The sequence below is a fragment of the Atheta coriaria genome, unplaced genomic scaffold (genome assembly GCF_025399875.1).
Source record: "Atheta coriaria isolate IRGN ID8LTWV9N9 unplaced genomic scaffold, Caltech_Dcor_3.1 hic_scaffold_6_pilon, whole genome shotgun sequence".
Classification (NCBI taxonomy): Eukaryota; Metazoa; Arthropoda; class Insecta; order Coleoptera; family Staphylinidae; genus Dalotia; species Dalotia coriaria.
Genome location: NW_027045448.1, coordinates 1,504,955 through 1,532,518, shown reverse-complemented (window position 1 = coordinate 1,532,518; position 27,564 = coordinate 1,504,955). Strand labels below are relative to the sequence as shown.

Below are 27,564 nucleotides of genomic sequence, written 5' to 3'. Positions count from 1 at the left end.
AACTGAAAGTTAGATACAGTGTAATCTCGGTAATCCGACAATCACGGATTATAGAGGACTGCCTAAAACCCCTACAGTCCGGAATTTTTTATATAAGAGTACCTTATAATCCGACAAATTACTGATCCAATAAGATCCTATATGTTATATGTACTCTGAAGTACAAACATATGGCATATGACCATATCGGATTAGACAGGAAGCGGATTACCGCGACACCACTGTAATTAATTTTTTTAGACTAAAACTGCATAGGTGAATGTATATATTTGCATTACAATTTGTTCGCATTCACGACCGTCAATTATATATACAAATAAATATATATTAAATTATTTTAAATTAGCATTGTTAAAAAAATATGCTTAAATCATCATTATAAGCCTCATTCTACAGTATTGTTTATTTTTGCTAACTTATGAAACCCAACATTTCCAAATTAGTATAAAGTGAAGTGCCGCAAGTGCATGGTATTTGTAGAATCTAATTCGGGTGATATGGATCTGCACATAGGTAAAGTTCGATCACTTTTTTCTTATTAACAAAGCCTTTGTTATATTGATATAGGATATTATAAAACACTACAAAATATAGATATTTGCACAAATCTAGACTGCTAGTAGAAAAATTTTCGGAAATTTGGAACAGCTTTCTTTTAGCTCATATTATTATAACAGTAGTTCCCCAAAATTGCTTATGTAAAACAAAATTTGAATATAGGTCACAATATAATCACAAAACCGTTCATACTTATAAACACCACACTATTTGCACCACTTCCCCTTATTACAATAAACAATGTGAATAACAGTACAACTATATCAATATGCATTATCCCTCAACTTTAACTTACTTGTAGATCAAACCCACCATCAAATCCCCTGCAAGATTTGAAATGAATATTTAACATTGCCCGTGCAACAAATCCTTTGTTGCAAATGTGACATACATATGGCCGTTCACCTGTGTGTCCTCGTACATGAATTACAAGACTTGTTCGTTGTGAAAAACTCTTTTCACAATGTTCACATTGATATGGTTTTTCACCGGTATGAATTCGTTCGTGTTCCACCAAAATAGTTTTCTTGGTAAATGCCTTCTCGCAATATTGACACTTGAATGGTTTATAACCAGTGTGAATACGGTAATGAAGTTTTAACTTTTCTTTGCTAGACAACGACTTACCGCAAATATCACAAATCGCTACATTGCCTGTATGTGTATTCATGTGAACCAGTAAGCTGTTACGATGCTGATAGGTCTTTTTGCAGATTAAACACTCGTGCACCTTTGCATAACCATGCTGATCTTCAAAGTGCATACTGGTCTTGTGCGCAGATAAGTACCGCGAGTACGGAAATGCTTTGCCGCATAATTCACATACAAAGGGTTTTTCGCCAGTGTGAAAATTGGCATGTTCAGTAAACCAACTATATACATTGAAACCCTTCTTGCAAAGGGTGCATGTGTATTTCGGCAACTTGTCATGGTCAACCTGCAAATGTTGAGATAATTCGCTAGGGTTTTCTGTTACAAATTCGCAAAAAATGCAGTCGTAGGGCACACTGTCATTTCCATGAACGTGTCGCACATGTAAGATGATGTCTATAGGTTTTTTAAAACCTTCGGAGCAGTGCGGGCATTTATAATTTCCAATGTGTTTCTTGGAGTGTACTCGCAAGCCACGGACATTCTTGAATTTCATAGAACAAACTTCACAATCGATTGTTCCTGATGTCGAGGGTACTTCTTTGTTCATTCTTGGTCTGCCCCCTTTGCGCTTTTGTGTAAATTTCCTAAAAACATACTTTATTTAGTTTATAATGATCGTCGTGATTGAACAAGTTAAAACTTAGGTTAATTGTTCTAAAAATTAGTGCATTACAATTATTAACAATAAATATAATCCAAACAAATATAAATTTAAATCTGGAATAAAAATATACGCATATTTGCTTACTTAGACCATTATAAATTATTACGGCAATTACAATTGCAGGACTGCTTAAATAGTCAAATCAGAAGCATATACATGTAGAAAAATATATAATATAATAACATTGTTTATTTGGTCTGAAAGTATAAAAACAACAGTTCTGATTATTTTTATATATTCAAATTTAATTTCCTTCCTCTTCATACCCCTTGCATGATTTCAAATGTATATTCATCATTGCGTGTGACACAAGTCCCTTATTGCAAAATCTACACACATATGGCCGTTCACCAGTGTGATTTCTCCGGTGAGTCATAAGAGTTGATCGTTGTGTAAAACTTCTTTCACAAAAATCACATTGATAAGGTTTAACGCCAGTGTGAATTCGTTCGTGCTCCACAAGCGTATATCTCTTGCTAAAAGCTTTTTCACAATATTGACATTTGAATGGTTTATCACCAGTGTGGATTCGGTAGTGCTGTTTCAACTTTTCTTTGGTAGACAACGATTTTCCGCAAATATCACAAATTAGAACATAACCAGTATGCAAATCCATATGTACCCGTAAACCCGTTCGATTCTTATAAGTCTTTTTGCAAATGGAACACTCATGCACCTTCGGACGACCAAACTTCGTGACAAGATGCACGGAGATTTTATGCGCTGATAAATAACGAGAATACGGAAAAGATTTTCCACACAACTCACACACAAAAGGTTTTGCACCGCTGTGGAAATTAGCATGCTCGATGAAATGTGTGTACACCATAAAACCCTTCTTGCAAAGGAGGCATGTGTACGTCGGTGCATTTGAATGTTCAGATCTCAGGTGTTTAGACATCTCGGAACAAATTCCTGTTGTGAAATCACAGTAAATACATTCGAAGGGCAAATTTTCCTTTCCATGAACGTTGCGCACATGCTTAATAATATCCATGGGTTTTTTAAAACCCGTCGAACACTGCGGGCAACTATATTTCGGTGTGTGTATCTTGGAATGGACTCGTAAACAACGTTCATTCTTGAATTTCATGGAACAAAATTCACAACCGATAATTTTGGCCGTTCCAGTGTTCAGCCATGCCCCGCCTCCGTTGCACTTTCGTCTTAATTTTCTAAAAATATAAAAATTAGTTTACAAACAATAATATCTACCAATTGAGTGAGAAAATAAAAAGTAAAAATAACACTTCATTTGAAATCTGAAAGTAATTTAAATAAACAAGATTTTTAGAGTTTAATGTTTTTACAGTTGAAACAAATTTATTAAATCTTTGTTCATGACATATAGTTGCTAGTACATCAAAATGTCTATTCATTCTACTCGAATTCACTTCAATGTTACCTAGATATTAGCTGATTAAACGTTTCTAATGATATCATGTATCTATAGAAAAAATGAAAGGTTTGGTTAAGACATAATGACGAACCAACTATGCTTACAACTACTTATTTTACCTAACTCCTAGAGGCACGTATCTCCTTGGCTGTTTAGACAACATCTTTATATAGGAATGGATGCTATTTTAGAAACAGTTCATTTAAATTTTCCCACTGCTAGGAACTTACCTAAGAAATTAAGCAAATGTCGCTTCAAATCTTGTGCCTATTACATTAATATTAATCTAAAGGTAATACAATAAGTATTTATTCGATAAAAGATTAAAAACTTTAGAAACTAAATTAGTGTCGTAGTCTACGTAGTGTAAAATTTTTATTAGTAGTTTAGTTTGTTTCGAAAGTAAACAAAGCGATTTGTTCCTCCATCTGATCAACTATAAGGTAATGCTACTTCGAAATTACTGCTGAGGAGGATAATTATAACCTTTGCACGTTTTAAAGTGCAAGTTAAGCATGGCCTTGGCGACAAATCCTTTACCACAGAAGTGGCAAACATGCGGACGCTCGCCGGTATGACCACGGACATGTGTAACCATGCTACTTCTCTGAGAGAAACATTTATGGCAATATTCGCAACGATACGGCTTTTCGCCAGTATGAATACGAATATGTTCAACCAGAATAGTTTTCTTAATAAATGCCTTTTCACAATAAGTACATTTAAAGGGTTTGTAACCACTGTGAATTCTCATATGGAATTTCAGCTTTTCTTTGCTTGACAATAGTTTACCGCAAATATCGCAAACGGCGCCGTTGCCGGTATGAGTATTCATATGAATTGCCAAACTGTTTCGATGTTGATAGACCTTATCGCAAAGTGTACAATGATGCAATTTCTTTTCTTCGCCATTGAACTTATGCTGTGTAGATCTGTGCGCTGACAAGTATCGCGAGTAAATGAACGCTTTGCCGCAAATTTCACATACAAATGGTTTATCGCCGGTATGATAGTTGGCGTGCTCCAAATACCATGTGCGCACGTTGAAGCCTTTCTTGCAAATGGTGCACGTAAACCGAGGCGCACGGTCCGAACATTTTTTGAGGTGATTTTTCAGTTCTTCGATATGAGGGGTCTCGTAATCACAGAGGACACATTGGAATTTCGAATGTGTGTCTTCTGTGTGCATTCTTATATGAATTGAGTACTCCAGAGGAGTGTTAAACGATTCCGAACATTCGTTGCAATTGTAAATATTTGAATGAAAGTTCGCCACGTGCTGTTTCATTAACTGATTCGTTTTAAACCGCTTGCCGCACACTTCGCACGAATGCATTCTGCTCTTTGCTTTTGACTTTTTCACTTCGTGCTTGGCATCTTTGGCAGCCTGTTTTTCGGCATCGGATTTTCGGGGCCGTCCTCGCTTCTTCTTTTTGACTTCAGAAATAGTTACAATTGGCGTTAACATATCATCAATTTCCCTAAAAAAAGTACATGTTAGTATACATTCTACTCACTGTTGAATCGGTACATGGTGAACAACAGAAATTATTATTAGCACTTGTATCAGTTTAGAATGTGTTTATTGACCATTGTAAACATTTTATTTTAGTTGGCAACCTTTGCGATAATTCTATTGCCGAAGAAAAGAAAAAGTGAAATTCCATTGAGAATTATATTTTTGCGGTCCTAATTGAGCCTATAGTAAAAGTTACTATTAAGAGAGCAAACAACGTTATTTTTTATCATAAACTTTATTTTGTTGAACTTAAAGTACAAACTGCAAAAAATAAATAAAGGATGAAATTTTACAAAACGTTTATAATTTCAAGAATCTCCTGCCACTGGTTTTGTGTTTCGACCGGTGGCTTCCTCGCTTACTTTTTATCACAGTACCGACTTGCATACGGCTTCTTCTCAGTGAAAATCAGCATATCAGTTGCAACATTTGGATTAAAAATTGTCCAGTGTGCAATTTCAGTTCAATTTCGGCAGTGAAAACCGAATTGTCTCCGCAGGGCCAATAATCGCATATCGAAAAATAATGCACAATTCGCATTCGGCCACATTTGTATGGCCTTATCACAGATATCACAAAGATGTGATAATTTCACAAAAACTGCACTGTCCTACACATAAAGAAAAAAAGTACTCATTTCTATATTTCAGTCCTTTCTTCATCGTTCCCTCCTAAAATGGATAAATTTATTAGTATCCATCTAAAACAAGAATGTATCAATTCATATTAGGCATGCATGGCAGTAAATAAATAAAACTTTATTAATTTTAAATTATTGAACATTTATTTCGTAACAGTGAAATAATTAGCCTTTGCAATTTTGTTGGTGTGAATGACGAGCAGCCCTGGATGTGTACCCTTTTCCACAAAAATTACAACAATATGGCCTCTCATTTGTATGCAATCGTTCATGGGTTGCTCTTACACTCGAACGAGCAAATCGTTTATCGCAATATCTGCAAGGATATCTCTTTTCGCCAGTATGTGTTAATTCGTGAGCTTTTAATCCTTTTTTCAAGTGAAACTTTCTATCACAATATTGGCATTGCAACTGCTTATCTTCGTGATATTTTGCATGTTGGCGCAAGTTACACAAAGCAGAAAATTCTTTACCGCATTTATCACATACGTGCTTTTTATCGCTGTGCACACTATTTAAATGTCGCTTGTAGGACACAATGTATTTGTACTTTATATTGCACTCTTTGCATTCGTAATCATCTTGTTCCTTGTCGCCAGTCTTTGGATGACTGATATTCATATGCGACTTCAAATCATTATGGGTGATAAAATTTTTCAAACAAATGCTGCAATTATAACTACGTTCACCGATATGACGCTTTTTATGATCCCTAAGAAGATTGAACCCCATAAACCGTCGATCGCAGTTAGGCAAATCACATATAAACGGTCGCATACTGTTCAGGTGCAATGAATAGTGATTTTGTAGATTTAGTCTGCGTGCAAATGTTGCGGTGCACAGCTCACATTTTGCAACATTTGTATGATCATACACATGCATTGCATATTCCAATGTTTTCTTAAACGTCATGTTGCAATATGTGCAAGTGTGTTGAATTTCATGTTGACTAATATGTTCTTCGGCATCCATAATCGTATCAAACAACATACCACAAATGTCACACACATGCGACAGTTTAGAATATAGTTCAACTTTTCTGTAAATTATTCGATTTCCTGGATGATTAAAAGAAAAATGATCGGTCAATTGCTTGGCATTCATAACTGGTTTGCCAAGGTTACACAGAAAACAGAAATATTCTTTTCCATTGCTCTTTCGTCTGCATCTTTTTTGTTTAATGGTGCCGATATTAATTTCTTTTTTACTAGATCTTGTTTTCTTCCTAAAAAAGAACATCATTAGTTCAAACCTCATTACACATTATACAAATTCTTCCTGCGTTTTCTTGAAAAAATTACAGAACAACGCTTTTTGCCTTAAAGCATGCAATTTAATAATTGCAATTGGGAACGTTGCATAGAAACTCTTTAAATGCATTTAATAATGAATGATTGATAAATAATATAATATCAAACAACATATTGCAAATAAAAAATTCTTCCTAGAAAAAATGTATTAATCAAAACAATATGCCGCTCCACAAATTAGAAAACAAAACTTAAATCTATTAAAACAGTTTAATTCTTTAATATTTAATTTAGTACAAACATTTATAAAAATATTCAATAAATTTAATCTGATTTCCGACACTTTTTCTTATGCATTCGCATCACCCCGCTTGAAATAAATCCTTTTCCACAATTCTCACAAATAAACGGTCTTTCATTTGTATGAATGCGTTCATGAATCTTTCGACTTCCGGCTTGTGTAAATGCCTGCCCACAATGTTTGCATTTATAAGGTTTTTTGCCACTGTGGATTCGTTCGTGCACAAGCAATTGTCGCCTGCTGGTAAACATTTTTTGGCATACTTCGCAACGGAAACTTTTTTCTCCGTGTTTCAGTTTATGCAATTTTATGTCTTTTACATGTTTTCCGCACACCTCACAAACCTTGTATGGCTTTCTGTGCGTAGAACTTATGTGCTTCCGCAGAGAGAGTGCACCTTTGTATATTTTATTACATATTTGGCAGGTCAGTTCTTCATGTTCCGTTTGCTTATGAACGTTTTTCAGATGTATATTTAAATATTCCTTGGTGCTGTAAAATCGAGCACATTTTTCGCATTGAAATTTTTCTTGACTAGCACTGTAATGTACGTTAACAACATGGCGCTTCAGTGCAAGATTAAATTTAAACTTTCGTTCACACATCTTGCATTCATAGTTAAAAACTTTACCCGTTCTGAGCTCTGGGTGGACATTCTTAATATGCATCTTCAAATATGATTCAGTAACATAACTTTTGCCACACAAGGAACATTTATAAATTGCATTATCCATGTGACGTTCTTGATGATCTCGAAGTAGGTATAGTTCCGTATAGCGACGATTGCATCCAGGTTGATCGCAAATAAATGGCTTCATACTATTTAAATGCACGGCATAATGATTGATCATGCTTTGTTTGTTCTTGAAAACTGCTGCACATAATTCACAATTCGGTATTCCGGTGTGATCAAACAAGTGCTTCGCATAGTCCAATGTTTTCTTGAATTTCTCCCCGCAATGAATGCAAGTGTGTTGATTCTCATGCTGATTAATGTGTTCATCGGCTTTCATTATTGTATCAAAAGATAATTCGCAAATGTCACATACGTGGGATAAATGGGCAAAATCTTCTATTTTCCTATATGTTTTTCGAACGCCTGGATGTTCGAGTTTGTAATGCTCGGTTAATTGATTAGCATTCATTACCGGTTCTTTCTTGTTACATAAAAAACAAAAGTAACATGGTTCATCTATGTCCTCAGCAGGAACATGATTACTTTTAGCTCTTTTTTTCCTAAAAAGTACTATCATTAATGAAAAGTAATTATTAACAAATGAAAGTTTTTTTATTATTTATAATAAAAAAAAAATTAATAATGCATCAAATAAATTAATAAGCATTTCATAGATACAATTAGGGACAAGTATATTTTGGGTTTTTAGTTTATTTCTATTAATTTACAAAAACATAGGTATGTATTCGTCAATTTTCCGAGACAGGCCTTTTATTTATCCTTTAATCCCTTATTATTACATAAGGATACACAGGGACATCCCATAATATTGGACTGTAAAATAAATGTTTAAAGAAAACAATCACAATAAAGATAAAATTGATCTTATGCAGAATACGTAATCCATAACAATATATTTATTTAAAATTGTACGTGAATTGAATTATTTTGTTACGAGTTACATTATGTTTTGTCTAGAAGACATCATCAGTAACTAACTTACGCCAGTAAATAAAATTTCCTAATGATTCTCCTATCACCAAAAAGCCAACCTTAGAGCTTTAAACATATTACATAAAAATCATCCAACACGATTTATTACTTTTATACATTTTTATACAAATATCAAATACATTTTATATTAAAATATCCCCCGACACTTTTTCTTATGGACATTCATGACTGAGGCTGAAGTAAAACCCTTCCCACAGCCCTCACAAATAAATGGTCTTTCATTAGTATGAATTCGTTCATGTATTTTCCGAGTTCCAGCTTGTGTAAACGCCTGTCCACAATGTTTACATTTATATGGTTTCTTGCCAGTATGTATCCTTTTATGAACTTCCATTTGCCTCTTACTGGTAAACATTTTTTGGCACACTGAGCATTGCACCGATTTTTCTCCGTGTGTTAATAAGTGTAATGGCATGTCTCTCACTGTTTTGCCACAAATCTGGCACACTTTTAATGGTCGTTTGTGCGAAATTCTAATGTGTTTCTTTAAATAAAATTCGCCTCTAAATACTTTATTACATAATTCACAAATTAATTCTTCGTCTTCAGTTTCTTTATGAACGGTTCTTAAATGGAGCTTCAAATACTCTTTGCTGTTGTATAAACCCGAACATTTCTCGCATTGGAACTTCTCATAATTTTTTAAATGTACTTTGCTCATATGACGTTTCAGCGAATCATTCACTTTAAACTTTCGATCACACAACACACATTCATAATTAAATTCTTTGCCAGTTCTTAGCTCTGGATGGGTAGCATATAAGTGTTTCTTTAGATATGAATCGGTTAAAAACGTTGCGGAGCAAATATCGCATTTAAAACTAGATTGGCCTGAGTGTTTTGTTCATGTTTTTTAAGTGCAATAAACCCAGAAAAGCGATGATTGCAGTCTGAATGTTGACACAAGTAAGGCCGCGTACTCTTTAAATGTGATGAGTAGTGGCGAATCAAATGTGCCCTGTTTTTTAATGTTGCTGAACACAATTCACATTTTGGTATACCAGTGTGCGAATATACATGCTTCGCATACTCAAAAGGTCTCTTAAATTTATCACCACAATGAGTACAAGTGAGCTGGTCGTCGTGTTGGTCAATGTGCTTATCGGCCTCGATTATGGTTTCAAATGTCATATCACATATGTCGCATACATGCGATAATTTAGAAAACTCTTCAATTCGTCGGTAGATTTTTCGCAACCCTGGATGCTTCACCCCGTAATGCTTTGTTAATTCGTCAGCAGTCAACGCTGGCTTTCCCTTGTTACATATAAAACAAAAGTAACAAGTTTCATCTCCAGTGTCCCAATAGCGACGTCTTTTCTTCCTAAAACGAAGAACTATTAATCAGAAGCATTTAACATGTAAAATTAGTTTCCCCCTTTTTCGTCCTAGTAAATATCAATTAATTATTATTCTTCATTATATTTAATCATTATTTAGAAAAATATTAATTTTATTTACATGTTAATATAATTACACAGTTATACAGTTCTGTGACACTTTTTCGTATGAACATTTAAAACCCCTCTCGATGTGAAACCTTTACCGCATACTTCACAAATAAACGGCCTTTCATTAGTATGAATGCGTTCGTGAATTTTTCGTGTCCCGGCTTGAGTAAATGCCTGTCCACAATGTTTACATTTATATGGTTTTTTGCCACTGTGAATCCGTTCATGCACAATCAACTCTTGTTTGCTCGAAAACATTTTTAGACAATGTTCACATCGAAACGTCTTTTCGCCATGTTTTAATTGATGTAAGTGTATTCCATTTCGTTTCACACTTTTGCCACACACTTCGCATACTTGATATGGCGTATTATGCGTAATCCGTATGTGTCTCTTTAAAGCAGCCGCGCCTTTGCAGATTTTCTTGCACACTTCACAGGCGAGACCTTCATATTCAGTAGGTTTGTGTACTGTTTTTAAATGATACTTTAAGTATTCCTCGCTGCTGTAGAAATGTGCACACTTTTCGCATTGAAACTTGCCATTGACATTACAATGAACCCGATCCACGTGGCGCTTTAATGACATATTGTATTTAAAACTCTGCTCACACAATTTACAAGCGTAATTCATGATTTTACCAGTTTTAAGCTCTGGGTGCACAGAGTTGATATGAGATTTTAAATTAGTTTCGGTGAGATATTTTTTCGCGCAAATCTCGCAATTGTAACTCGGTTCACCCTTATGTCGCTCTTGGTGATCACGTAGCCGAGAAAGAGTTGTGAAACGTCGCTCGCAGCCAGCCAATTCGCATACAAATGGCTTCATACTCTTTAAATGTACTGCGTAATGAACATTCATCTTCTTTTTGTTCTTTAACATTACAGAACAAAATTCACATTTTGCACTTTTTGTATGCTCAAACAAGTGTATTGCATATTCTAAAGTTTTTATGAACTTTGCTCCGCAATGGTCGCAACTGTGTTGATCTTCGTGTTGATTGATATGTTTTTCCGCTTCCATTATAGTTTCGAAGGACATATCACAAATATCACACACATGTGATAACTTGGCAAAGTCTTCAATTCTCCGGTAAATTACTCTACTCTCAGGATGTTGCGAATTATAGTGTTCTGTTAATTCGGCTCTATTCATTACAGGATTTTCGGTATTACATAAAAAACAAAAGAAACGATGCATGTTCTTTGTCCCACCAAGAAAAGCATCACGCCTTCTTCTCCTAAAATACAATAGAATTAATAAAGTAGTACATTAAGGTATTCTAATACTTGTTTCACAGTTGATGATTCCTTTAGATATTTCTTTAATTTCATGCAATCGTAGATACTATGAAAATTTGAATCCCTTCAAATACAATTCACAATAGAAAATACTTTTTTCCTTTAATTAATTTAAACGTAGAATATTTCAAGTACTGATATTTTATGGATGTAAATTAGAGATCATCTACAATCAATACACTTGATTTCTATTTTAGTACATTAGGAATCACTGAGCACCAGTAATATCCACACTTAGTTTCCCGTACAGTAGTATTATGATGGAAAAGCGTGCTCCAATAATACCCATAAAAGCACTTTCATCTAAGTATCACTTAAAATACAATCTGCTCACATAAACAACATTTTAATTTACAAAATTAAACAAACAAACAGCTAATTTTACGTCATCATCTTCGACATTGACATCAATCATCTCTTCAAGTCTATTAATACTTATAAATTTATTTATAAAATCACATAATTTTAAGACATATGTTCCACTTTTGGAATACATTTTATCTTGTGTACATTTAACATGCCACGAGACCTAAAACCCTTGCCCACAAATCCAAGACAAGCTGCCATTCCTTTGAATGAAGTCGTTCGTGTACTTTCCTGCTTCCAGGTTGCGATTAGATTATTTGAAGACGTTAGTTCCAATTTTATAATACATTTTTTTTCTTGCGTATATTCACTCCGCATTCCTGAATTCTTCTGTTTCCCGTTTACGATTATGTGTTTTTAAGACACAAGCTCCAATTTCGGAATACATTTTTTCTTGTGAACATTCAACATACCGCCAGATGTGAAAGCCTTTCCACAAAACTCACAGACATATGGTCTTTCATTTGTGTGAAGTCGTTCGTGAATTCTTCTGCTCCCAGCTTGCGAGAATCCTTTTCCGCAATGCTGACATGGATACGGTTTCTTTCCGTTGTGAATACGCTCGTGTTCTACGAGGGCCATCTTTATGGCAAACATCTTATCGCAAAACGGACACGCAAATGTCTTATCGCCGTGTCGCAATTGATGCAAATTCATTTGTGATGCCTTTATGCTTTTACCACAGATATGGCAAACCTGATGGGGAGTCATATGCGCCCGTCTTTTGTGCCTTTTCAGCGCTGCCTCTCCCTTGCAAACTTTTGTACAGATTGGGCAATTAAAATCTTCGTAAGCAATCTCTTTGTGCACTGTTTCCAAATGTGTTTTTAAATACCACGGTGTCGCATAGAATTGCGCACATTTTTCGCATTGAAATTTAACTGGTTCGGTAGACTTTAATTTAGGTGTTTTCTTGCGATGGGTCTTTCCATGAGCTAATAAACTATCTGCGTCAGGAAATCGCATGCAGCAATTCAACTCTTCACACTTGTAAGGCTTATAATGTTCACCATGTTTTCCATAATGTTTCGTCACGTGTTCTTTCTCCGTCAGTTCCTCCGAACATATTACACATTTGGAGTGACATACATGCAGAAACTGATGTTGAGTGTGATAAACCATGGTCGGAAATGATTTGTCACAAAACGTACAAGGGTAGAGACTTTTATGTTCGCGTAAATGAACATCCAATTCTTTGTAGGAAGAAAATTCCTCTTTGCAAATTTCGCAAACTGGCATAACTCGGACAAATTTACGTAGTGGGTAAAATTTGAAATTACTGATATTATGCTCGCTCTGGTAATGAGTTATAGCTTGATCCTTTGTCAACCCCTCGCCAGTCATACAAATCTTGCAATAATATTTTCGGGGTCGTCCTCTAGTCCTAAAATCAATGTGAATTAGTAACATTTACATAAAATTCTAAGCATAATTGTTGGATAATACAACTATAGAAATCCACAAACATTGTGAAAATCTAATGTAATAAGTCACAAATAATTTATTTATGCGTGTCACTACAGTTGATTCATAAACAATGATAAAATAATGTTTTCAGCATTTTTCATGGACAAAATGTTTTATTGGAAATAGCGCATACATGTACATGCACATGTAAGTTTGTATCAATCTTTCCTGTTTATTTCCGGATAAATGTACTAGTAATTTGCAACCATTATTATATTAATTTTTTTGTGATAATATAAAATTAATATTTTCACATTATAGTTATTCATATTTATAAGTCTCATTTGCTCGTGCACAAAAACAGCAAAGGTTTGAAGCTCACAGAAATATTATTTAGACCAATATGAATTAGATATCTTCGCATTGAACGTTACAAAGTCATCAAGTCACTAAATCTTGTTTAATATAATTAAAACAATAATCATACGTTATCCTGTGTTGTGATTTAATATTTCCTTGCTTCTTAAACATTTTTCATTAATAATTTCAATGTAAGCAGGTAGTACTTTTATTTCAAGACCAATTAAAGTTTAAAATAGTTACTATTATAATTTATTACACAGTTATTATTATGAAACGTAATATTTTGGAATAATCATGGCTTAATTATAATATGTTTTCGATTGATTGCCACATTAATAATTTCAATTAATTTCTTCTCAGAAAGGTACGTGAACAAATTACCCGCAATTTTTTTCCCTAAAATGAGCCTCAAAGCATGTAAAATAATTGAAATGTCAAATGCATAAAAGTGATCATTAGAATCCATTAGAATTTGCGAACATTTTTATTATTAAATAATTTTAATACATGTCAAATTGATAAATAAGCACTTTATGGCAATTTTATTTGAGTACTTTTCATTGATATTGGATAAATTGAAGGAGAAGCTTAAAATGCAATTAAAAGCAGTATCATCATATTATAATATGGAAATAAATACGATCAAACTAAAATTCCTAATTATTGGGAATTTCCGTAATCCCGTCGTATTTGTATGCTGTTACGTTTGTCGTCGATAGCTGGCCTTTCGGTTTTATTAGATTGTGGACGCTCTTCATATGTGTCTTCAAAGAGTGACTTTGAGAAAATCCTTTTTCACAAACAGTGCATACATATGGCCTTTCTCCAGTGTGAGTTCTTATATGTTCTCTCAGTCTCAAATAACTCGGAAAGGCCTTCTCACAATATTTACATTTATATGGCTTTATATTATTGTGGATATTCATGTGAGTCTTGAAAAGATCATGACTGACAGTTTTTCCACAGAGTTCACAAAATCTAGGCCCATGTTTAATACGTTTCTTCTTGATTTTAATGCCTTCGTGAATCGCCAACTTGTGCAACTTTAAATTGCCTTTCGTCGTTAGCGTCTGCCCGCAAATATCACAAATAAATGATTTATCGGCATTCTTGTGCCATTTCATATGCTGGTGAACAGCTTTGTGTGAATTTAAAATCGTGTCACACAGAGCACATTTTTCCATAAACTTGAACTCCTCAGGGCATTTGTGATTCAATAGGTCTCGTTGAAAGATAAACTTGTCGCCACATACATGACACACCTGCCGTTTCGTTTCATCTTTATGCACCTCATATAAATGACGCCAAAGCCTTAGGCGATTTCGGCACATTTGCGAGCACTCGGGACATTTCACCATTGGATCGGCAAGATGACCAAACATGTGATTGCGCAACGTTGTCTTTCGAGGATAACTATTTTTACAAACAGAACAGGGGTACAAAGAACCCTTGCCGAGACTTAATGATGCTATATACTTTTTTATATCCCCGAGTGATGCTATTTTACTAAAATAAAACAATTCTATTAGTATTGAGAATATTGCAAAATAATAAATATGTAGATACGGTTATACTTTTAATCGTAAGAAACATTTGAACCATTATCCTTGTAAGTACATTTACAGCACCTTCTTATTGCTGGTATTAAAGTTTACTCGCAATGTTCTTACGATTGAGCAATATACACATTTATTTTGTAAAAGGCAAATAAATTACAGCACATAAAGTAATACAATTTGTCAGACTATCATACGGCAGGTATAGCTTCCTTTCCATGTACACTCTCTTTATGCGTTTTCACGCAATGTCGTTGAGTAAATCCCTTTCCACAAATATCGCAAATATACGGTCTATGTCCGGTGTGCGTTCGCACATGTTCATCGAGTCTTCCTTTCGATACGAATGCTTTTGAGCAATACGTACAGGCATACGGTTTAATATTTAGATGAATATTCATGTGAGTTTTCAAATGATCTTTATACATTTGTTTACCACATATTTCGCAGAAAACAAATTTTCTGTACCGACGCTTATCAAACTTAACTCCTTCATGTTTTCTCAATTTGTGCGACTTCAAATATTCCTCGCATCCAAGGATATCTCCACAAATGTCGCAAATTACAGGCTGCCGACTCGTGTACCCATTCGGACACTTGTGTGTCTTTAGTCCTTGCCAAAATCTAAACTTCTGGCCGCAACAATCGCATTTCTTCATCTTATCCTCGTTGTGAACTGTCTTCATATGCCGCGTAACAAGGAAGGAACTTACAAATGTCTTTTTACATATTCTGCATCGCATACGATGTTGTTCACTTTTAATGTGCGTGAGTAAGTGCTGGCCTAAGTTTGTTTTGTGGGCAAAGTTTTTATCACAGCATTTACAGGGATAGCGACCGTTTATTGGTTGCACGCTTTTGATGTAGTGCTGTTTCTGTGCCAGAGTTATCGACCTAAAAGTTGTTAAATGTTATTACAATTCACAGGTAATCAGTATAACAAAACTTCGCATTGATAATTAATACCATTGTGTTATTCCAAAAATATTAGTTTTATTTAGTTCACAATATACTCCAAAATAACGCATATTCAGAATACATTATTTAACTCAAAAAAGGAACTATCCTTATGTAAATTGGATTTATTTGACAACTTTGACTTGTGCTGTTTCTTGTAGAACGAGAACATCGCATAAAAAATCTGTTGACTAGTTTATTCACACAAATTTATAACACTATACAAACATATACACTCATAAAGCAGCAGTCTTTATGTCATATGTAACAAGTATATTTCATTACTAAAACGATAATGAATTTACATGTCTTCTATAATTTCCTTAGTACAATCCTCATAAAATAGCTCAACTTCATTACTTTCTATTGTTGGAAATTGTTGATTACCACCATGATGATTTGCTAAATGATCATTCAAATCCTTAATTTCATCAAACATTTCATCACAACAATTACATGTATATGACTCTGTAATTTCTTCTTCATCCTGATCCTGGTCATCGTCGATATTGTGGTCTTTGAAATGTTCGCGAAGTAGTTCAGTACTAGCATATGTCGCATCGCAAATGTAACAAACAAAGCGCCGTTCACCCGCAACTGTCTTTCGTTTTAACTTTGGAGGCGGTTTCGGCTTTACCGGTACATTTTCAATGTGTACTTTATTAACGTGACTTCGTAAAAAATTCAAATCAATAAACCGCTCATCGCACAATTGGCACGGAAAAGGTTTGTCGATATCACTATGCGTATGCAAATGTACCATTAATTGATATTCGGTCCTAAATATGTTATGGCATTTGCTGCAAGGAATATGACCAACCTCGTGAGTACGACGCATGTGTGTTGCCAAAACATCTTTTCGCAAAAAGTCCTTGCCGCACAACTCACAAATAAAAGATCGTTCGCCGGTATGCATTTTCATATGAACATTGTGCGCACCTTTTTGAATCGATTTCTTTCCACATATATGACAGATATAGCGTTCGCCAGAATGAATCCTTTTATGGCCGTTTAGTGCACTTTTTGTGCTGTAATACTTATGACAAACGTCACACTCATAGGTACGTGGATCTTTCTTGTTATGCATGCTCATGTGATCTCTATAATACCGTTTGCTCTTCAAGACAGAACCACAAATTTCACACGGGTATCTAATGCCTTCGTGTTCTGCTTGTCGGTGATGACTATATGAAAAATCCGAATAAAACTCTTTGCCGCAATCTTTGCATTTGTGTTGATATTCACCGGTGTGTCTCCTCATGTGCACTTCTAAGACTCTGCTTGATGCCATTTTTCTACCGCAGTATTTACAAGCGTATTTTTTATCGACTTCATGCAACTTCAAATGAGAGTAATAAGCATTCTGGAATTTAAACTTTTCCTCGCATATTGGACATTTCAAGTCACGTTCTACATGCGATTTTTCTATATGCTTTTTAAGTTTCAACTGATTGTGAAATCGTTTTCCACATTTTGAACAGATCAGTGTTCTTGGAGTTGGTTTTTGGCGAATTTCAAAGTCAGAATTGGATTCATACTCCAAATCCTCATTATCTATCTTTTGCAACTTTATTGTCTTCTTCTCAGCGGTTGGTAACAGATTTTTCTTAAATACTACCGGCACTGATTTTAAAATTAACGGTATTGACCGCCCGTCCTTTGTTCGTCCTGTTGTTATTGTCACTTTTTCTTGCACAGTTGGTGCAAAAGTCACGTACTTCTTGGGTACGCGTTTTGGCCCACTTGTAGTTTCAATTGTAACAGTTTCTTCATCGTTTAAATCGCAATTACTCCTAAAAATATATTTATTAGTTTTTACAATATACAAAACATACCATCATATGCATTTTTATAAAAAAAAGCAAATAGAACAAAGAAGTATTTATTTTCGGAATTTTCTATTGTAATTAACCTCATGAAACAATTTTTACAATCAATGCAAAACATTAAATAATTCGCAACAATAAATAGCATCGCAATGCTCGAAAGAATTAAGTAGTATCTTCAGAATAATTATGGTCGCCTTTACAAAACTTGTGATGCCTACTTAGGTCCATTTTATACGACTGACATTTGTCACAAAAATGGACTTGCTTTTTATGTTCCTTTAAAGACTGGTCGTTGCTAAAAATAGTTTTACATGGTGGACAATAATGATTTATGTTATGTACATTGTTATAATGATCTGTCAGATCTTTAGCAGAACATAAAAACTGATCACATTTTTTACAAACATTCGATGAAAAATGTTTCTCTAGTGAAGGATATAATTTGTGACATTTCGCGCAGAAATGAACGTTCCTATTATGATCTTTTAAGTTTTCAGATGTAGAAAACCTGAGGTCACAGGTAACACATTGATTTTGATAATCATGAACAACTCTATAGTGAATATCAAGTTCTTTTAACTTGCATACAGTATAACTGCATAGTTTGCATTTCATTTTAGTTTTATGGTTTTGTAATTGCGCAAGTCTATTAAAAACGGCCGAACAAATATTGCATTTATGAAATTGTTTATTTTTGTTCTCAACTACACTTTCCTTGGTCAGCGCAGTTGCAGATGATATTGAAGAGTTTTCATTTGTTGTTTTAATCTGTTGGCTCACTTTTCTAATATGTTCTGGAACCTTATCAGGTGTAATTCTAGTCAGCACGTTTTGTGACGTGCTCGGTTTGACGGTTAAGTTAACTTTTGTTTTAGGTTTTTCTAAAAGTTGACTTAACGGCTTCAGAAAAATTTTGGGTCTAGGTGCCGCAGGATCTTCTACTTCTGGCATTAATATTGGAGGTGTGTCGCTTGTAGCATGTGCTCCTGAATTTGTTGATTTGCCATTTTCTAATGCAGCTGCAAGAATGGGAGCCTTTTGAAGCGGTTGCATTTCTAGTCGAGGCATTTCACTATCACCATCGTTCTTTGACGCCTCAGTTCGAGCGTCTGATAAAACAAAACTGCTCGGTAAAGCACTAATAGTTGATTGAATTGAGGTCGGTCGAGTCGTAATATTTGCTGTCACTCGTTGCTTTATTTTAGAGCGATATTGCTTTACAACCCCTTTAGGTAAACGCGGGATGATAATTTTCTTTGGAATGGTCGCACCTGCATTTGATACTGGTGTCGAAGACGGTATAGTTTTATTTGGCATAGCGTTAGAAATGTTCACAGTTACACTATTTTGTAAGGTGTTGGTGGTATGATGCATCGAAGACATGACAAATGTTGGAGCCATTGATTGCTGGACCATGGTATTAGTTGGTTGAACCACAGTCATTATCGTTGGTTGAACAATATTATTGACAGTAGGTTGAATTATATTTGGTATCATAGGTTGCATCACGCTGCCAATTGTTGGTTGAATAATATTGCTAACTACTGCCGTGGGAGATAAAGCTGAATCGTTTAATAGCAATGGCTCGCCAATAGTCCTCTCTGGAACTGGCAATCTCATTTGGCCATTTTGTTGCAGCATATAAGCCGGAATAAGGTATGCTTTATTAGTATTTTTATCTACAACCAATATTTTGGTTTGATCTTTGTTTCCAACTATAGGCTGGGGCAAAGACGTTGGTACTATTTGAGAATTTACAACAGTTTTCAATAACGTAGGTTTCAACGAATTTAATTTTGGAATAGGTACTTTGAAAGAGTTTGTAGTACCAGATGTTGCAGTTGGCATTGAAGTTCCTGGAGTAATCGCAGTTCCAGACGTACTGGGCTGGGACACAACGTAAGAGCACACTTTATTTTGTCCACTGTCCGTATTTGTTTGGTTTTTCGTAAATTTCATTTTGATGCTTGGATATTTTTTAGAATTGTTTAATACTCGGGGGCTCGGTTCTTTACCAACATGTTTTGTTTTTACATGGTCAATGTATAACTTTTCGGATGTTAACGACTCATCGCACAGCTCACAATTAAAACAAACATGTAAAAGCATATGCTCCCGAAGACTTTTAGGGTCGTTTGCCGTCATCCCACATTCTTTGCAGATAATATTCTCGGGAAGACTATGTCGCAGAACTTTGTGTTGAATGAGTGATTGTAAATCGGGAAAGTCTTTTTTGCACAATTGACAAGTGGGCTTATGTTTCGCAAAATTATGTTCTATTAAATGATAATACTCGTTAAACGATATACCGCAAGGGTTACACCTCCACTTGCCTAAAGCATTATAATGCACACGCTGAGTATGCGCGTCAAAATTGGCTTTCGAATAAAATAACTGCGTACACAGCATACATGCTATCACATTATGCACGTTTTTAAAATGTGTGGCCAGTTCTCGTTTGGTTTTAAATACCTTTAAACATTTTGAACATTTCATGGCTTTCATGATCTTTTCTAGAGCAAGTGCGTTACACTGATCATTATTTACGCTCTGTTTGAGTTCAACTTTTATACCGACTGTTCCTTTAGATTCTTCCTTCTCTACGTCAAAATCACCGTCTGCATCATCCTTTTCAGGTTCATTGACTTCCTCACTTGACACAGAATTAACAGACGACGCACCATCATCCGCGTGCATTTCCTCCATATGTAATTCCATTTTAAAACGATCCCGAAACTTAGCAGTACAATACTCGCATTTATATTTTAAGCGTGATGTAGGTATAATGTTGGTTTGATCAACGTCACAGTATGCCTGCGTTTTCATAAATCGATATCGCTTGATATCGAAATCACAAGTCTCTCCAAGAAAAACAATACAATCTTTCAGCCCATACTGTTTTTTATAGCTTGCTAAATTGTCCGGTATTGTAGACCTGAAAAGATTGTCTGGTTAGTAACTTTGTCCGTACGGTTGATGATACACTAATATAACAAAACAGTAGGTAATGTTTTGCGTAATAGCAATAACAATATTCCAGATGACAATTATTTAATAACGTTTATAGAATCTATTCTTTTGTTTTAAAAATGATAACATAATAACGTGGACTTTCATACAATCAAATTATATTCGTAAGAAAATCACACACTAGATGAACACATGCTTAGTTACGAACAGAAATAAATAATATTAAATTTTCAATTAATTGTACAACATGAGCTAACATCGTATTTGAAGACATAGAAAAGTTATTGGAATTACCAATTATTTTATTAACATTATGTAGCTAAATTCATATATATATACAAGATAGATATTAACAGATTTGAATGCACTCTTTCAAGAGGATTCATTATAGAAGAGATCAAGATGATATAGATGATAATCTAAAGCTGAATAATTTCAGTCGCTATTTGAAGCCCATGCGTCGCAATGTGCTTTTTAAAGTAATATTCATCAGCAAAAGACCGCCCGCATTCAGTGCATTTATGCCGTATCCCCATATGCCTATTTTTATAGTGATTCCTATATTCACGTACGGTATAAAATCCTTTGTTACATTCCTCACACCGATGCCTAAATTGATCTAAATGTCTTAACATATGCTCCTTTACATTTTTCTCATACATAAAAGTCCTAAAGCAGAAATTACAAATTGCTCGTTCTGTATGTGCCGCCACATAATGTTTGTAAAAGTCTGTATTTTTGGTAAACGTGGCCGGACATACATCGCAACTATTTATATAACACTTTCCCTTTTCAATGTGCCTGAAGAACACATACTTGTTGATAAATAATTGTTCACAACGCAAGCATTTGTAATGGACTATATCAACGTCATTATTTGGATTAATCATTTCGTAGCTGGTAGCAGAGAAATCCGGTATTTCGTGTCGTCGCTTCGGTACCTGAAGCTTGTTGCATTTTGGGGAAGTTTGCGAACTGTCTTCCGTAGAATATTCAACCGTCGCTGTCAATTTATTTGAACTCTGTGGTGCCGCATCAACTACTCTAACATATCGTCGAACGTTTGGTTCCTTTTTGACACGCTTTTTCGCTTCAAGTTGTCCCCGGAAACACGATGGAATTATGTAACCGTGATCAACTTCTACAACCGAAAAATCAGGTTTACCCGCACCGGGTATGTTTTGAGGGGTACTTCTGGCACCATCGGCAGTCTCAATAACCACTTCATTAATGCACTGATTGTCATCATCTAATATATACAATAATTCTTGCGTTGCATTCATGGCAGGTTCCCCAGGAATGTTAATTACGGCTTCTACTTGCTCATCGTCATACATTACTTCTTCAGTCTGATCAGCAACTTCATGGTATATCGTGTCCTCGTCAGCGACTTCTTCACTAACAATATATTCAGTTTCTGATTCGTGTTGTTCTTCAATTATGTATTCAGTTTCACATTCTAATTTATGCGTTTCGTAATGTTGATAAAGCTCAGTGGTGTTTTTGAATGAACTCCCGCATCGGCAACACGAAAATCTAGAACCGAACTGGGACATGTGATGTTCTAAGTAAGACTCGCGATCGGGAAAAACTAGGGCGCACACTTCACATTGATAATTGTTCTCATTAATGGTCTCGATTAAAATTTCTTCAGATTCGCCTTCTTCGGATATGTATACCTCCTCTTCTTTGAATCTGAAAATGTATTTTATTTAACTAAATGCACCAAACAAAACAAGATTTTGTAATTTTATTTGGTTATCAAATATTAATTAACAAATCGTTGATAATTGATTGCAGTATTTATTATACCAATTAAATACACACTGAAAGTTAAGCACTAACGCATAAAATTCCCATCTGCTCGACGACGCAGCAGTCATGTATAATTATCAGAATATCAAAAATTCAATCGCCCCTTAGATATATTTTCAAAACTTGAATATGTATTATCGTTCCATATAAGAATGAATGGATTATTTATATTTGAAAGCTTGATTCGACCCTGAATACCACGTGCAACATAAAAAAAGAAAAATGTTAAATGAACTTTTCCCTGGCAACAAGAATTTGACACGTTATCACGCATATATCAATAATGGTACTTACCTTGAATGTTCATTTCTAATATCTTAGCTCATCCATATTTTCCGGAACCTTACTCTTGAAAGTATCTATACGCTAAACTCGCAACGGAAGAATTCTGAGATAATTAAGGGGTTAATATAAAATTAATTAAATTTAATTCGTTTTAACAAAATAAACTTTAATTGATGATGTTAAGTTATGAAAAAACTAGTTGAGGGTGGTGGTCTTCAGTCACGATAATTGAAAATAGTTACATTGCGATTGGTTTTCTTATTTGATTTGAATATTTGTCCGAATAATCAATTTTTGTTCTGGGATCACTAATTTGATACATTCAAAATACGAAACATGCTGCTTAAATCATCAATAACACAAATACTCTTCGGCAGGGTTTTCCAACGTACCGAGCCGTGGGCAAAAGCGTTTGGGAAACCCTGCTTACGGTATACCCCGGTAATCTGAACTCAAGATCAAAACCATAAAATCTTAAAAATAACCAATTAAACTACTACTTTACGAGATGTGTGGGTACTGCTAATGTTAAAACAATGATTTTTGATTTTGATCCAAGCTTTAGAGAATTAACAAAGTATGGAATTGTCAATAAGGTAACAAGCAAATATGCACCAAATGGTAAATTTATTCCAAATTGCAAATTGATTTACTAAATCTGTTTGAATCGCAAAGTATGTGTTCACTACACGTTAATGAGAAGCAATTAAAAATGATCAATAATTGACAATGTAAAGCGAAATTTTATCAACAAGCTAATATAGAAATATAGATATGACAAGCAGGGTTAAAAATAAAGTTATAATTATAGGTTTATTGTTATTTTTTTACTTTACGCAATTTCATGTCTTTAATTAACAACATCTCAATTTAAGAACATTTACATTTAGTTATAAATACATTGATTGAATACATTTGATCAAAAAAAAGTCCAGTTGATCTCTCGACGGGACGCAGGTAACTCTGAACCTAAGAACTCGAAGAGAATATAAGTGCATAAACAAAAATTAAATAAATCGATGTCTCCAATGAATCCACCAAATAACATAAAACTAGGATAATAAAGGTGTTGCAATCGTTTTATCTGCTAGATTTCTACTTTACATAGTATAAAGCTTAGCACTTACCAAAAATAAATTATTCAAATATTACGATGAGTAGTAACTAACACGCACACTTCGCACACGCACTGGTTTACACTACAAAGCATTGCATATAAATTTAAAGCAATTTATAGCAAACAAATAAACATCTTCTAATTGAAGAAGATGTAAAAGGGTGTTGAACTATGCACTCAACAAATCTTGAATACATCGTATTCAAAAAAGTAAATAAATACAACGTATTTATTTAAAAAGAGACACCGTTGATGTTTAAACTCACATAAAAAACACACAAATATAACGTATTAAAAGAATAATACATTATCAACTGGAATGAAATTTGCAAACGCAAAGTTTCAAATAGTAAATTGTAAAAATATCACAATTTACAAAACCCATCACATTTTAATCTAAATGAGATGCAAGAAAGAAGGATTAACCCAAAACTTGCAAATGTGACAAGTACAAGAAACAAGTTACTTTCCATTGAAAGTAACGTTTTAACATAATATACACATGGAATTTTTATATCTTAAGTCGAAAAGTTGGATGTGCTTTTTCTGAATAGAATTAAAAGTGAAATAATCCGGTATTAGACTTCAAGTTGACTAATTTAAGTTTCCACCTACCTTATTCAATGTTGATTCAATATTATATCATAAATATTATTTAAACATAATATGCAATAGTAAACAAACGAATATTTTCTAGGCAACTTGAAGCTATTCATCACATCCAACCGAATAATATACTATGATTAAATCACAAAAGAGTACTCACGGTCCAGACGTCGTTTTGGTCCCCGAAGGTCCAGGTTGTTGTGAGTCCTCCTCTTCTTCTTTAGCAACAAAGTCAGGGTCGGCCATATCATCACCTTCATCTTCCAAGTCTTCATCCTCATCATCGTCATCCTCTTCACTCTCATCTTCAGTCTGTGCAAAAAAAAAATGTATATATAGAAATTGTATCATAAATGACCTCAGAATAAAACCTTTGCAATGCCCGCGTCTGTGTTGTCAACATAATCTTCGTCAGAGTCATCCTCATAGTCTTTTACTGTGCTTACGTAACTACTTGAACGTCGAGGTCTTTTCGAGACAGACTCATCGTTAGGATCAGCTGCAGCCTTTTTCTTTGTACTATTTGAAAGGTTCTAAACAAATGAACAAAATGAAAATTATTAATAAGAATAGTTTGTAAAAAACAACAAATTTACCTGTTGTGATTCATCGTATTCCTCAGGTTTGTAAGCTAATTGCTGCTGCTGAATGATGTAGTTTTGTGTGTCTGATGATATTGCATCTATTGCATCTGAAGATCTTGCATCGAGATCAGTCACCGGCTCTTGTTTGAGAATGACATTGGGTTGAGTTGCTAGACCGATTGGTTCATTTGATTTCTGTTTGGGTTCAACTCCAGCAGCTGTGAGCCAATCAATAAGTTGCTTCTCTGAGTTAGAGGATGTGTTCCAGAATTGATAGAGAAGGTCTAATTTATATGAGCACCCATCGCAAATATTCTTCGGTAAATTGTCTTCTCGCGATACCTAGACAAAAGAAATAAAACCATATAATCGCATGTCAACGGAAGTGGATTCTGTCCTGCAATGTACACTAATATTGCAGACATACAACGCGCTTCATATGAAGGACATGCGAACAAACATGAATGCGCTCCGCCCAGGCGTTGGTTGCAGCGAGCAAGCAGGCGCCGCGCAGCCAACTACTGGTATGCGTCAACGATCGAATATTCTGTAATGGCGGCTTGATTTGGCGTCACCCTGTAAATGTTTGTTTGCAAACACTCGCCGCTATCTACGCGCTTTTAACAAATCGCTTGCAACTTGGTAATTTTTTGTAGGTAACTATGCATAAAACGCAATTTTCTTCACAAAAATGATACACTTGTCATCACGTATACAAAGAAATTACTTGACGCAAAATCGATTCTAATACATAATGAAAGCTATAGTAGCAATGAGTGTATTAAACAAAAAATATTACACGAATTTAAACCAAAATCACATGCTGTCAGCATGATAGCCAAATGCAAGTAATACTGGGAGTTCAACATGGCGGTTTGAAAGCGTTCTTACCTTAACCGGCAGGCACGCCGTTATTTTGAGAAATATTTGTTGTACTTCGCCCTGTCCATCGAAAATGGGTAAATTCACTTGCTCTTTGACTAAACATAGCCGGCACATTTGCATCATTTCGGCATAGGTCGTCATTATGGCGAATATGGCAAATTCTAGTCATTTAAATGATTAAACTGCTCACAGCACTGCACTCCATTTACAATGATGTTCACCACAACAAGATATCGACCGAAATGAACCGGAATCTCAACTCTCAACACACCGTAGGATGACGATGCGCGACGCATGCGCAAGCCGTACCGACGCCGCTTGAATTTTTAGGCGACCTCTATACCACTTCCGTATATTCAAATTTGAAATGTTCAGTCAACTCAACAGATAGCGAAGCAATCGAATTTTGTTAAAAAAGATGTGCATATTATATCAATCTAATACTCGATAATATTTTGTAGTGTGTGCGTTTTGAAGACAAACATTTTTATTTAATATGTACTTACATTGTCGTATTGTAGCAGTAAGATAGATAAAAAACTAAATTGTATTTAACAATTGCAATCGCTTATTTTATTTAATCTGCATGCCTGTACAAAGAATTATATGAACAATAACAAAAGCGCATAATGTTATTTTTATTCAATTATTTGCTAAACACTATTCATTAAAGATTTAAAAGGAAACAAAATGGATTTATAATTTTGCCAAGTTTTTAAAATTGTGATCCACGTTAGAAACCTGTTTAAACGAAAAGAAGTTGGTGTTAAATACTATATGTATATATGTTTGCGGCTGAGTGCCACCCGTTTTTGGGGTGCAGCTCACCTCTGTCACTATCCTTTAACCAAATTATTAAGGAGATTGCAAAATTTTATAAATCATTATTACGAATGTCCTCAAAATGCTTGAACAAAAATATGCTTGTTTTGGTTCACATTTGTAAAATATTGAAATATATTATTGTATGTATCAGTTTGTATCAGTGTTGAATGTTTTAATATTTGTCTCTTTAAATGGTAAACTGTTCTGTGCAGCTTTTAAAATTATTAATTTCTATCTGAAGTGCCTTTATTTTAAAATTTTAAAATTTTCAAAAATTAGATTGTTTTGATAATGGCAACTTGGGTGCTGTTTTGAACAAAAATTGAGACCCAAGATAAAAAGCAACAGTAGTAGTAATATTTATAAAATAAAATAACTTTCAACTCAAAGTCGCGTTGGTCAACATCTAAAACTATATTAAAGATGTACCCGTTTGTGAAGCTGTTCTGTTCTATAGAAATCTGGTTCACTGCAACGATTGCAAAGTGGTACGTTGATGAAGACTATTTTTAAAAACTATGCTTTGACCAAGGTACCCAACTGAGCATCTCAACTGAGCATGTGTTTAGTTA

The 27,564-nt window shown here is 34.5% G+C and overlaps 2 protein-coding genes across 14 annotated transcripts; both read right to left on the bottom strand.

Moving 5' to 3' along the window:
• Positions 1 to 248: 248 nt before the first annotated feature.
• LOC135794197 (zinc finger protein 883-like) lies at positions 249 to 26,447 on the bottom strand. 13 transcript variants are annotated; one of them, XM_065305393.1, is made up of 5 exons: positions 26,174 to 26,429; positions 25,295 to 25,624; positions 25,070 to 25,231; positions 24,859 to 25,010; positions 249 to 1,796 (listed from the first exon to the last, which is right to left on the bottom strand). In XM_065305393.1, the coding sequence occupies exons 1-5, from the start codon at positions 26,306 to 26,308 to the stop codon at positions 845 to 847; spliced, it is 1,731 nt and encodes a 576-aa protein (XP_065161465.1). In that variant the 5' UTR covers positions 26,309 to 26,429; the 3' UTR covers positions 249 to 844. The 13 variants fall into 13 exon arrangements, with proteins under 13 accessions (XP_065161465.1, XP_065161466.1, XP_065161464.1 ...); XM_065305394.1 differs by lacking the exon at positions 249 to 1,796 and adding an exon at positions 2,048 to 3,051; XM_065305392.1 differs by lacking the exon at positions 249 to 1,796 and adding an exon at positions 3,173 to 4,756.
• Positions 8,536 to 9,477, bottom strand: LOC135794199 (zinc finger protein 239-like). The gene has a single exon (XM_065305398.1). It carries the CDS (start codon positions 9,334 to 9,336, stop codon positions 8,803 to 8,805), a length of 534 nt encoding a protein of 177 aa, XP_065161470.1. The 5' UTR covers positions 9,337 to 9,477; the 3' UTR covers positions 8,536 to 8,802.
• Positions 26,448 to 27,564: the final 1,117 nt, after the last annotated feature.

Bases quoted from the DNA above. Each gene is read 5' to 3' on its own strand.
- LOC135794199 (XM_065305398.1), bottom strand. From the start codon at position 9,336: ATGAGCAAAGTACATTTAAAAAATTATGAGAAGTTCCAATGCGAGAAA.
- LOC135794197 (XM_065305383.1), bottom strand. From the start codon at position 26,308: ATGACGACCTATGCCGAAATGATGCAAATGTGCCGGCTATGTTTAGTC. The intron at 25,232-25,294 runs GTAAATTTGTTG...TCATTTGTTTAG, and splicing joins AATACGATGAATCACAACAG to AACCTTTCAAATAGTACAAA. The intron at 25,011-25,069 runs GTTTTATTCTGA...TTTTTTGCACAG, and splicing joins CAGACGCGGGCATTGCAAAG to ACTGAAGATGAGAGTGAAGA.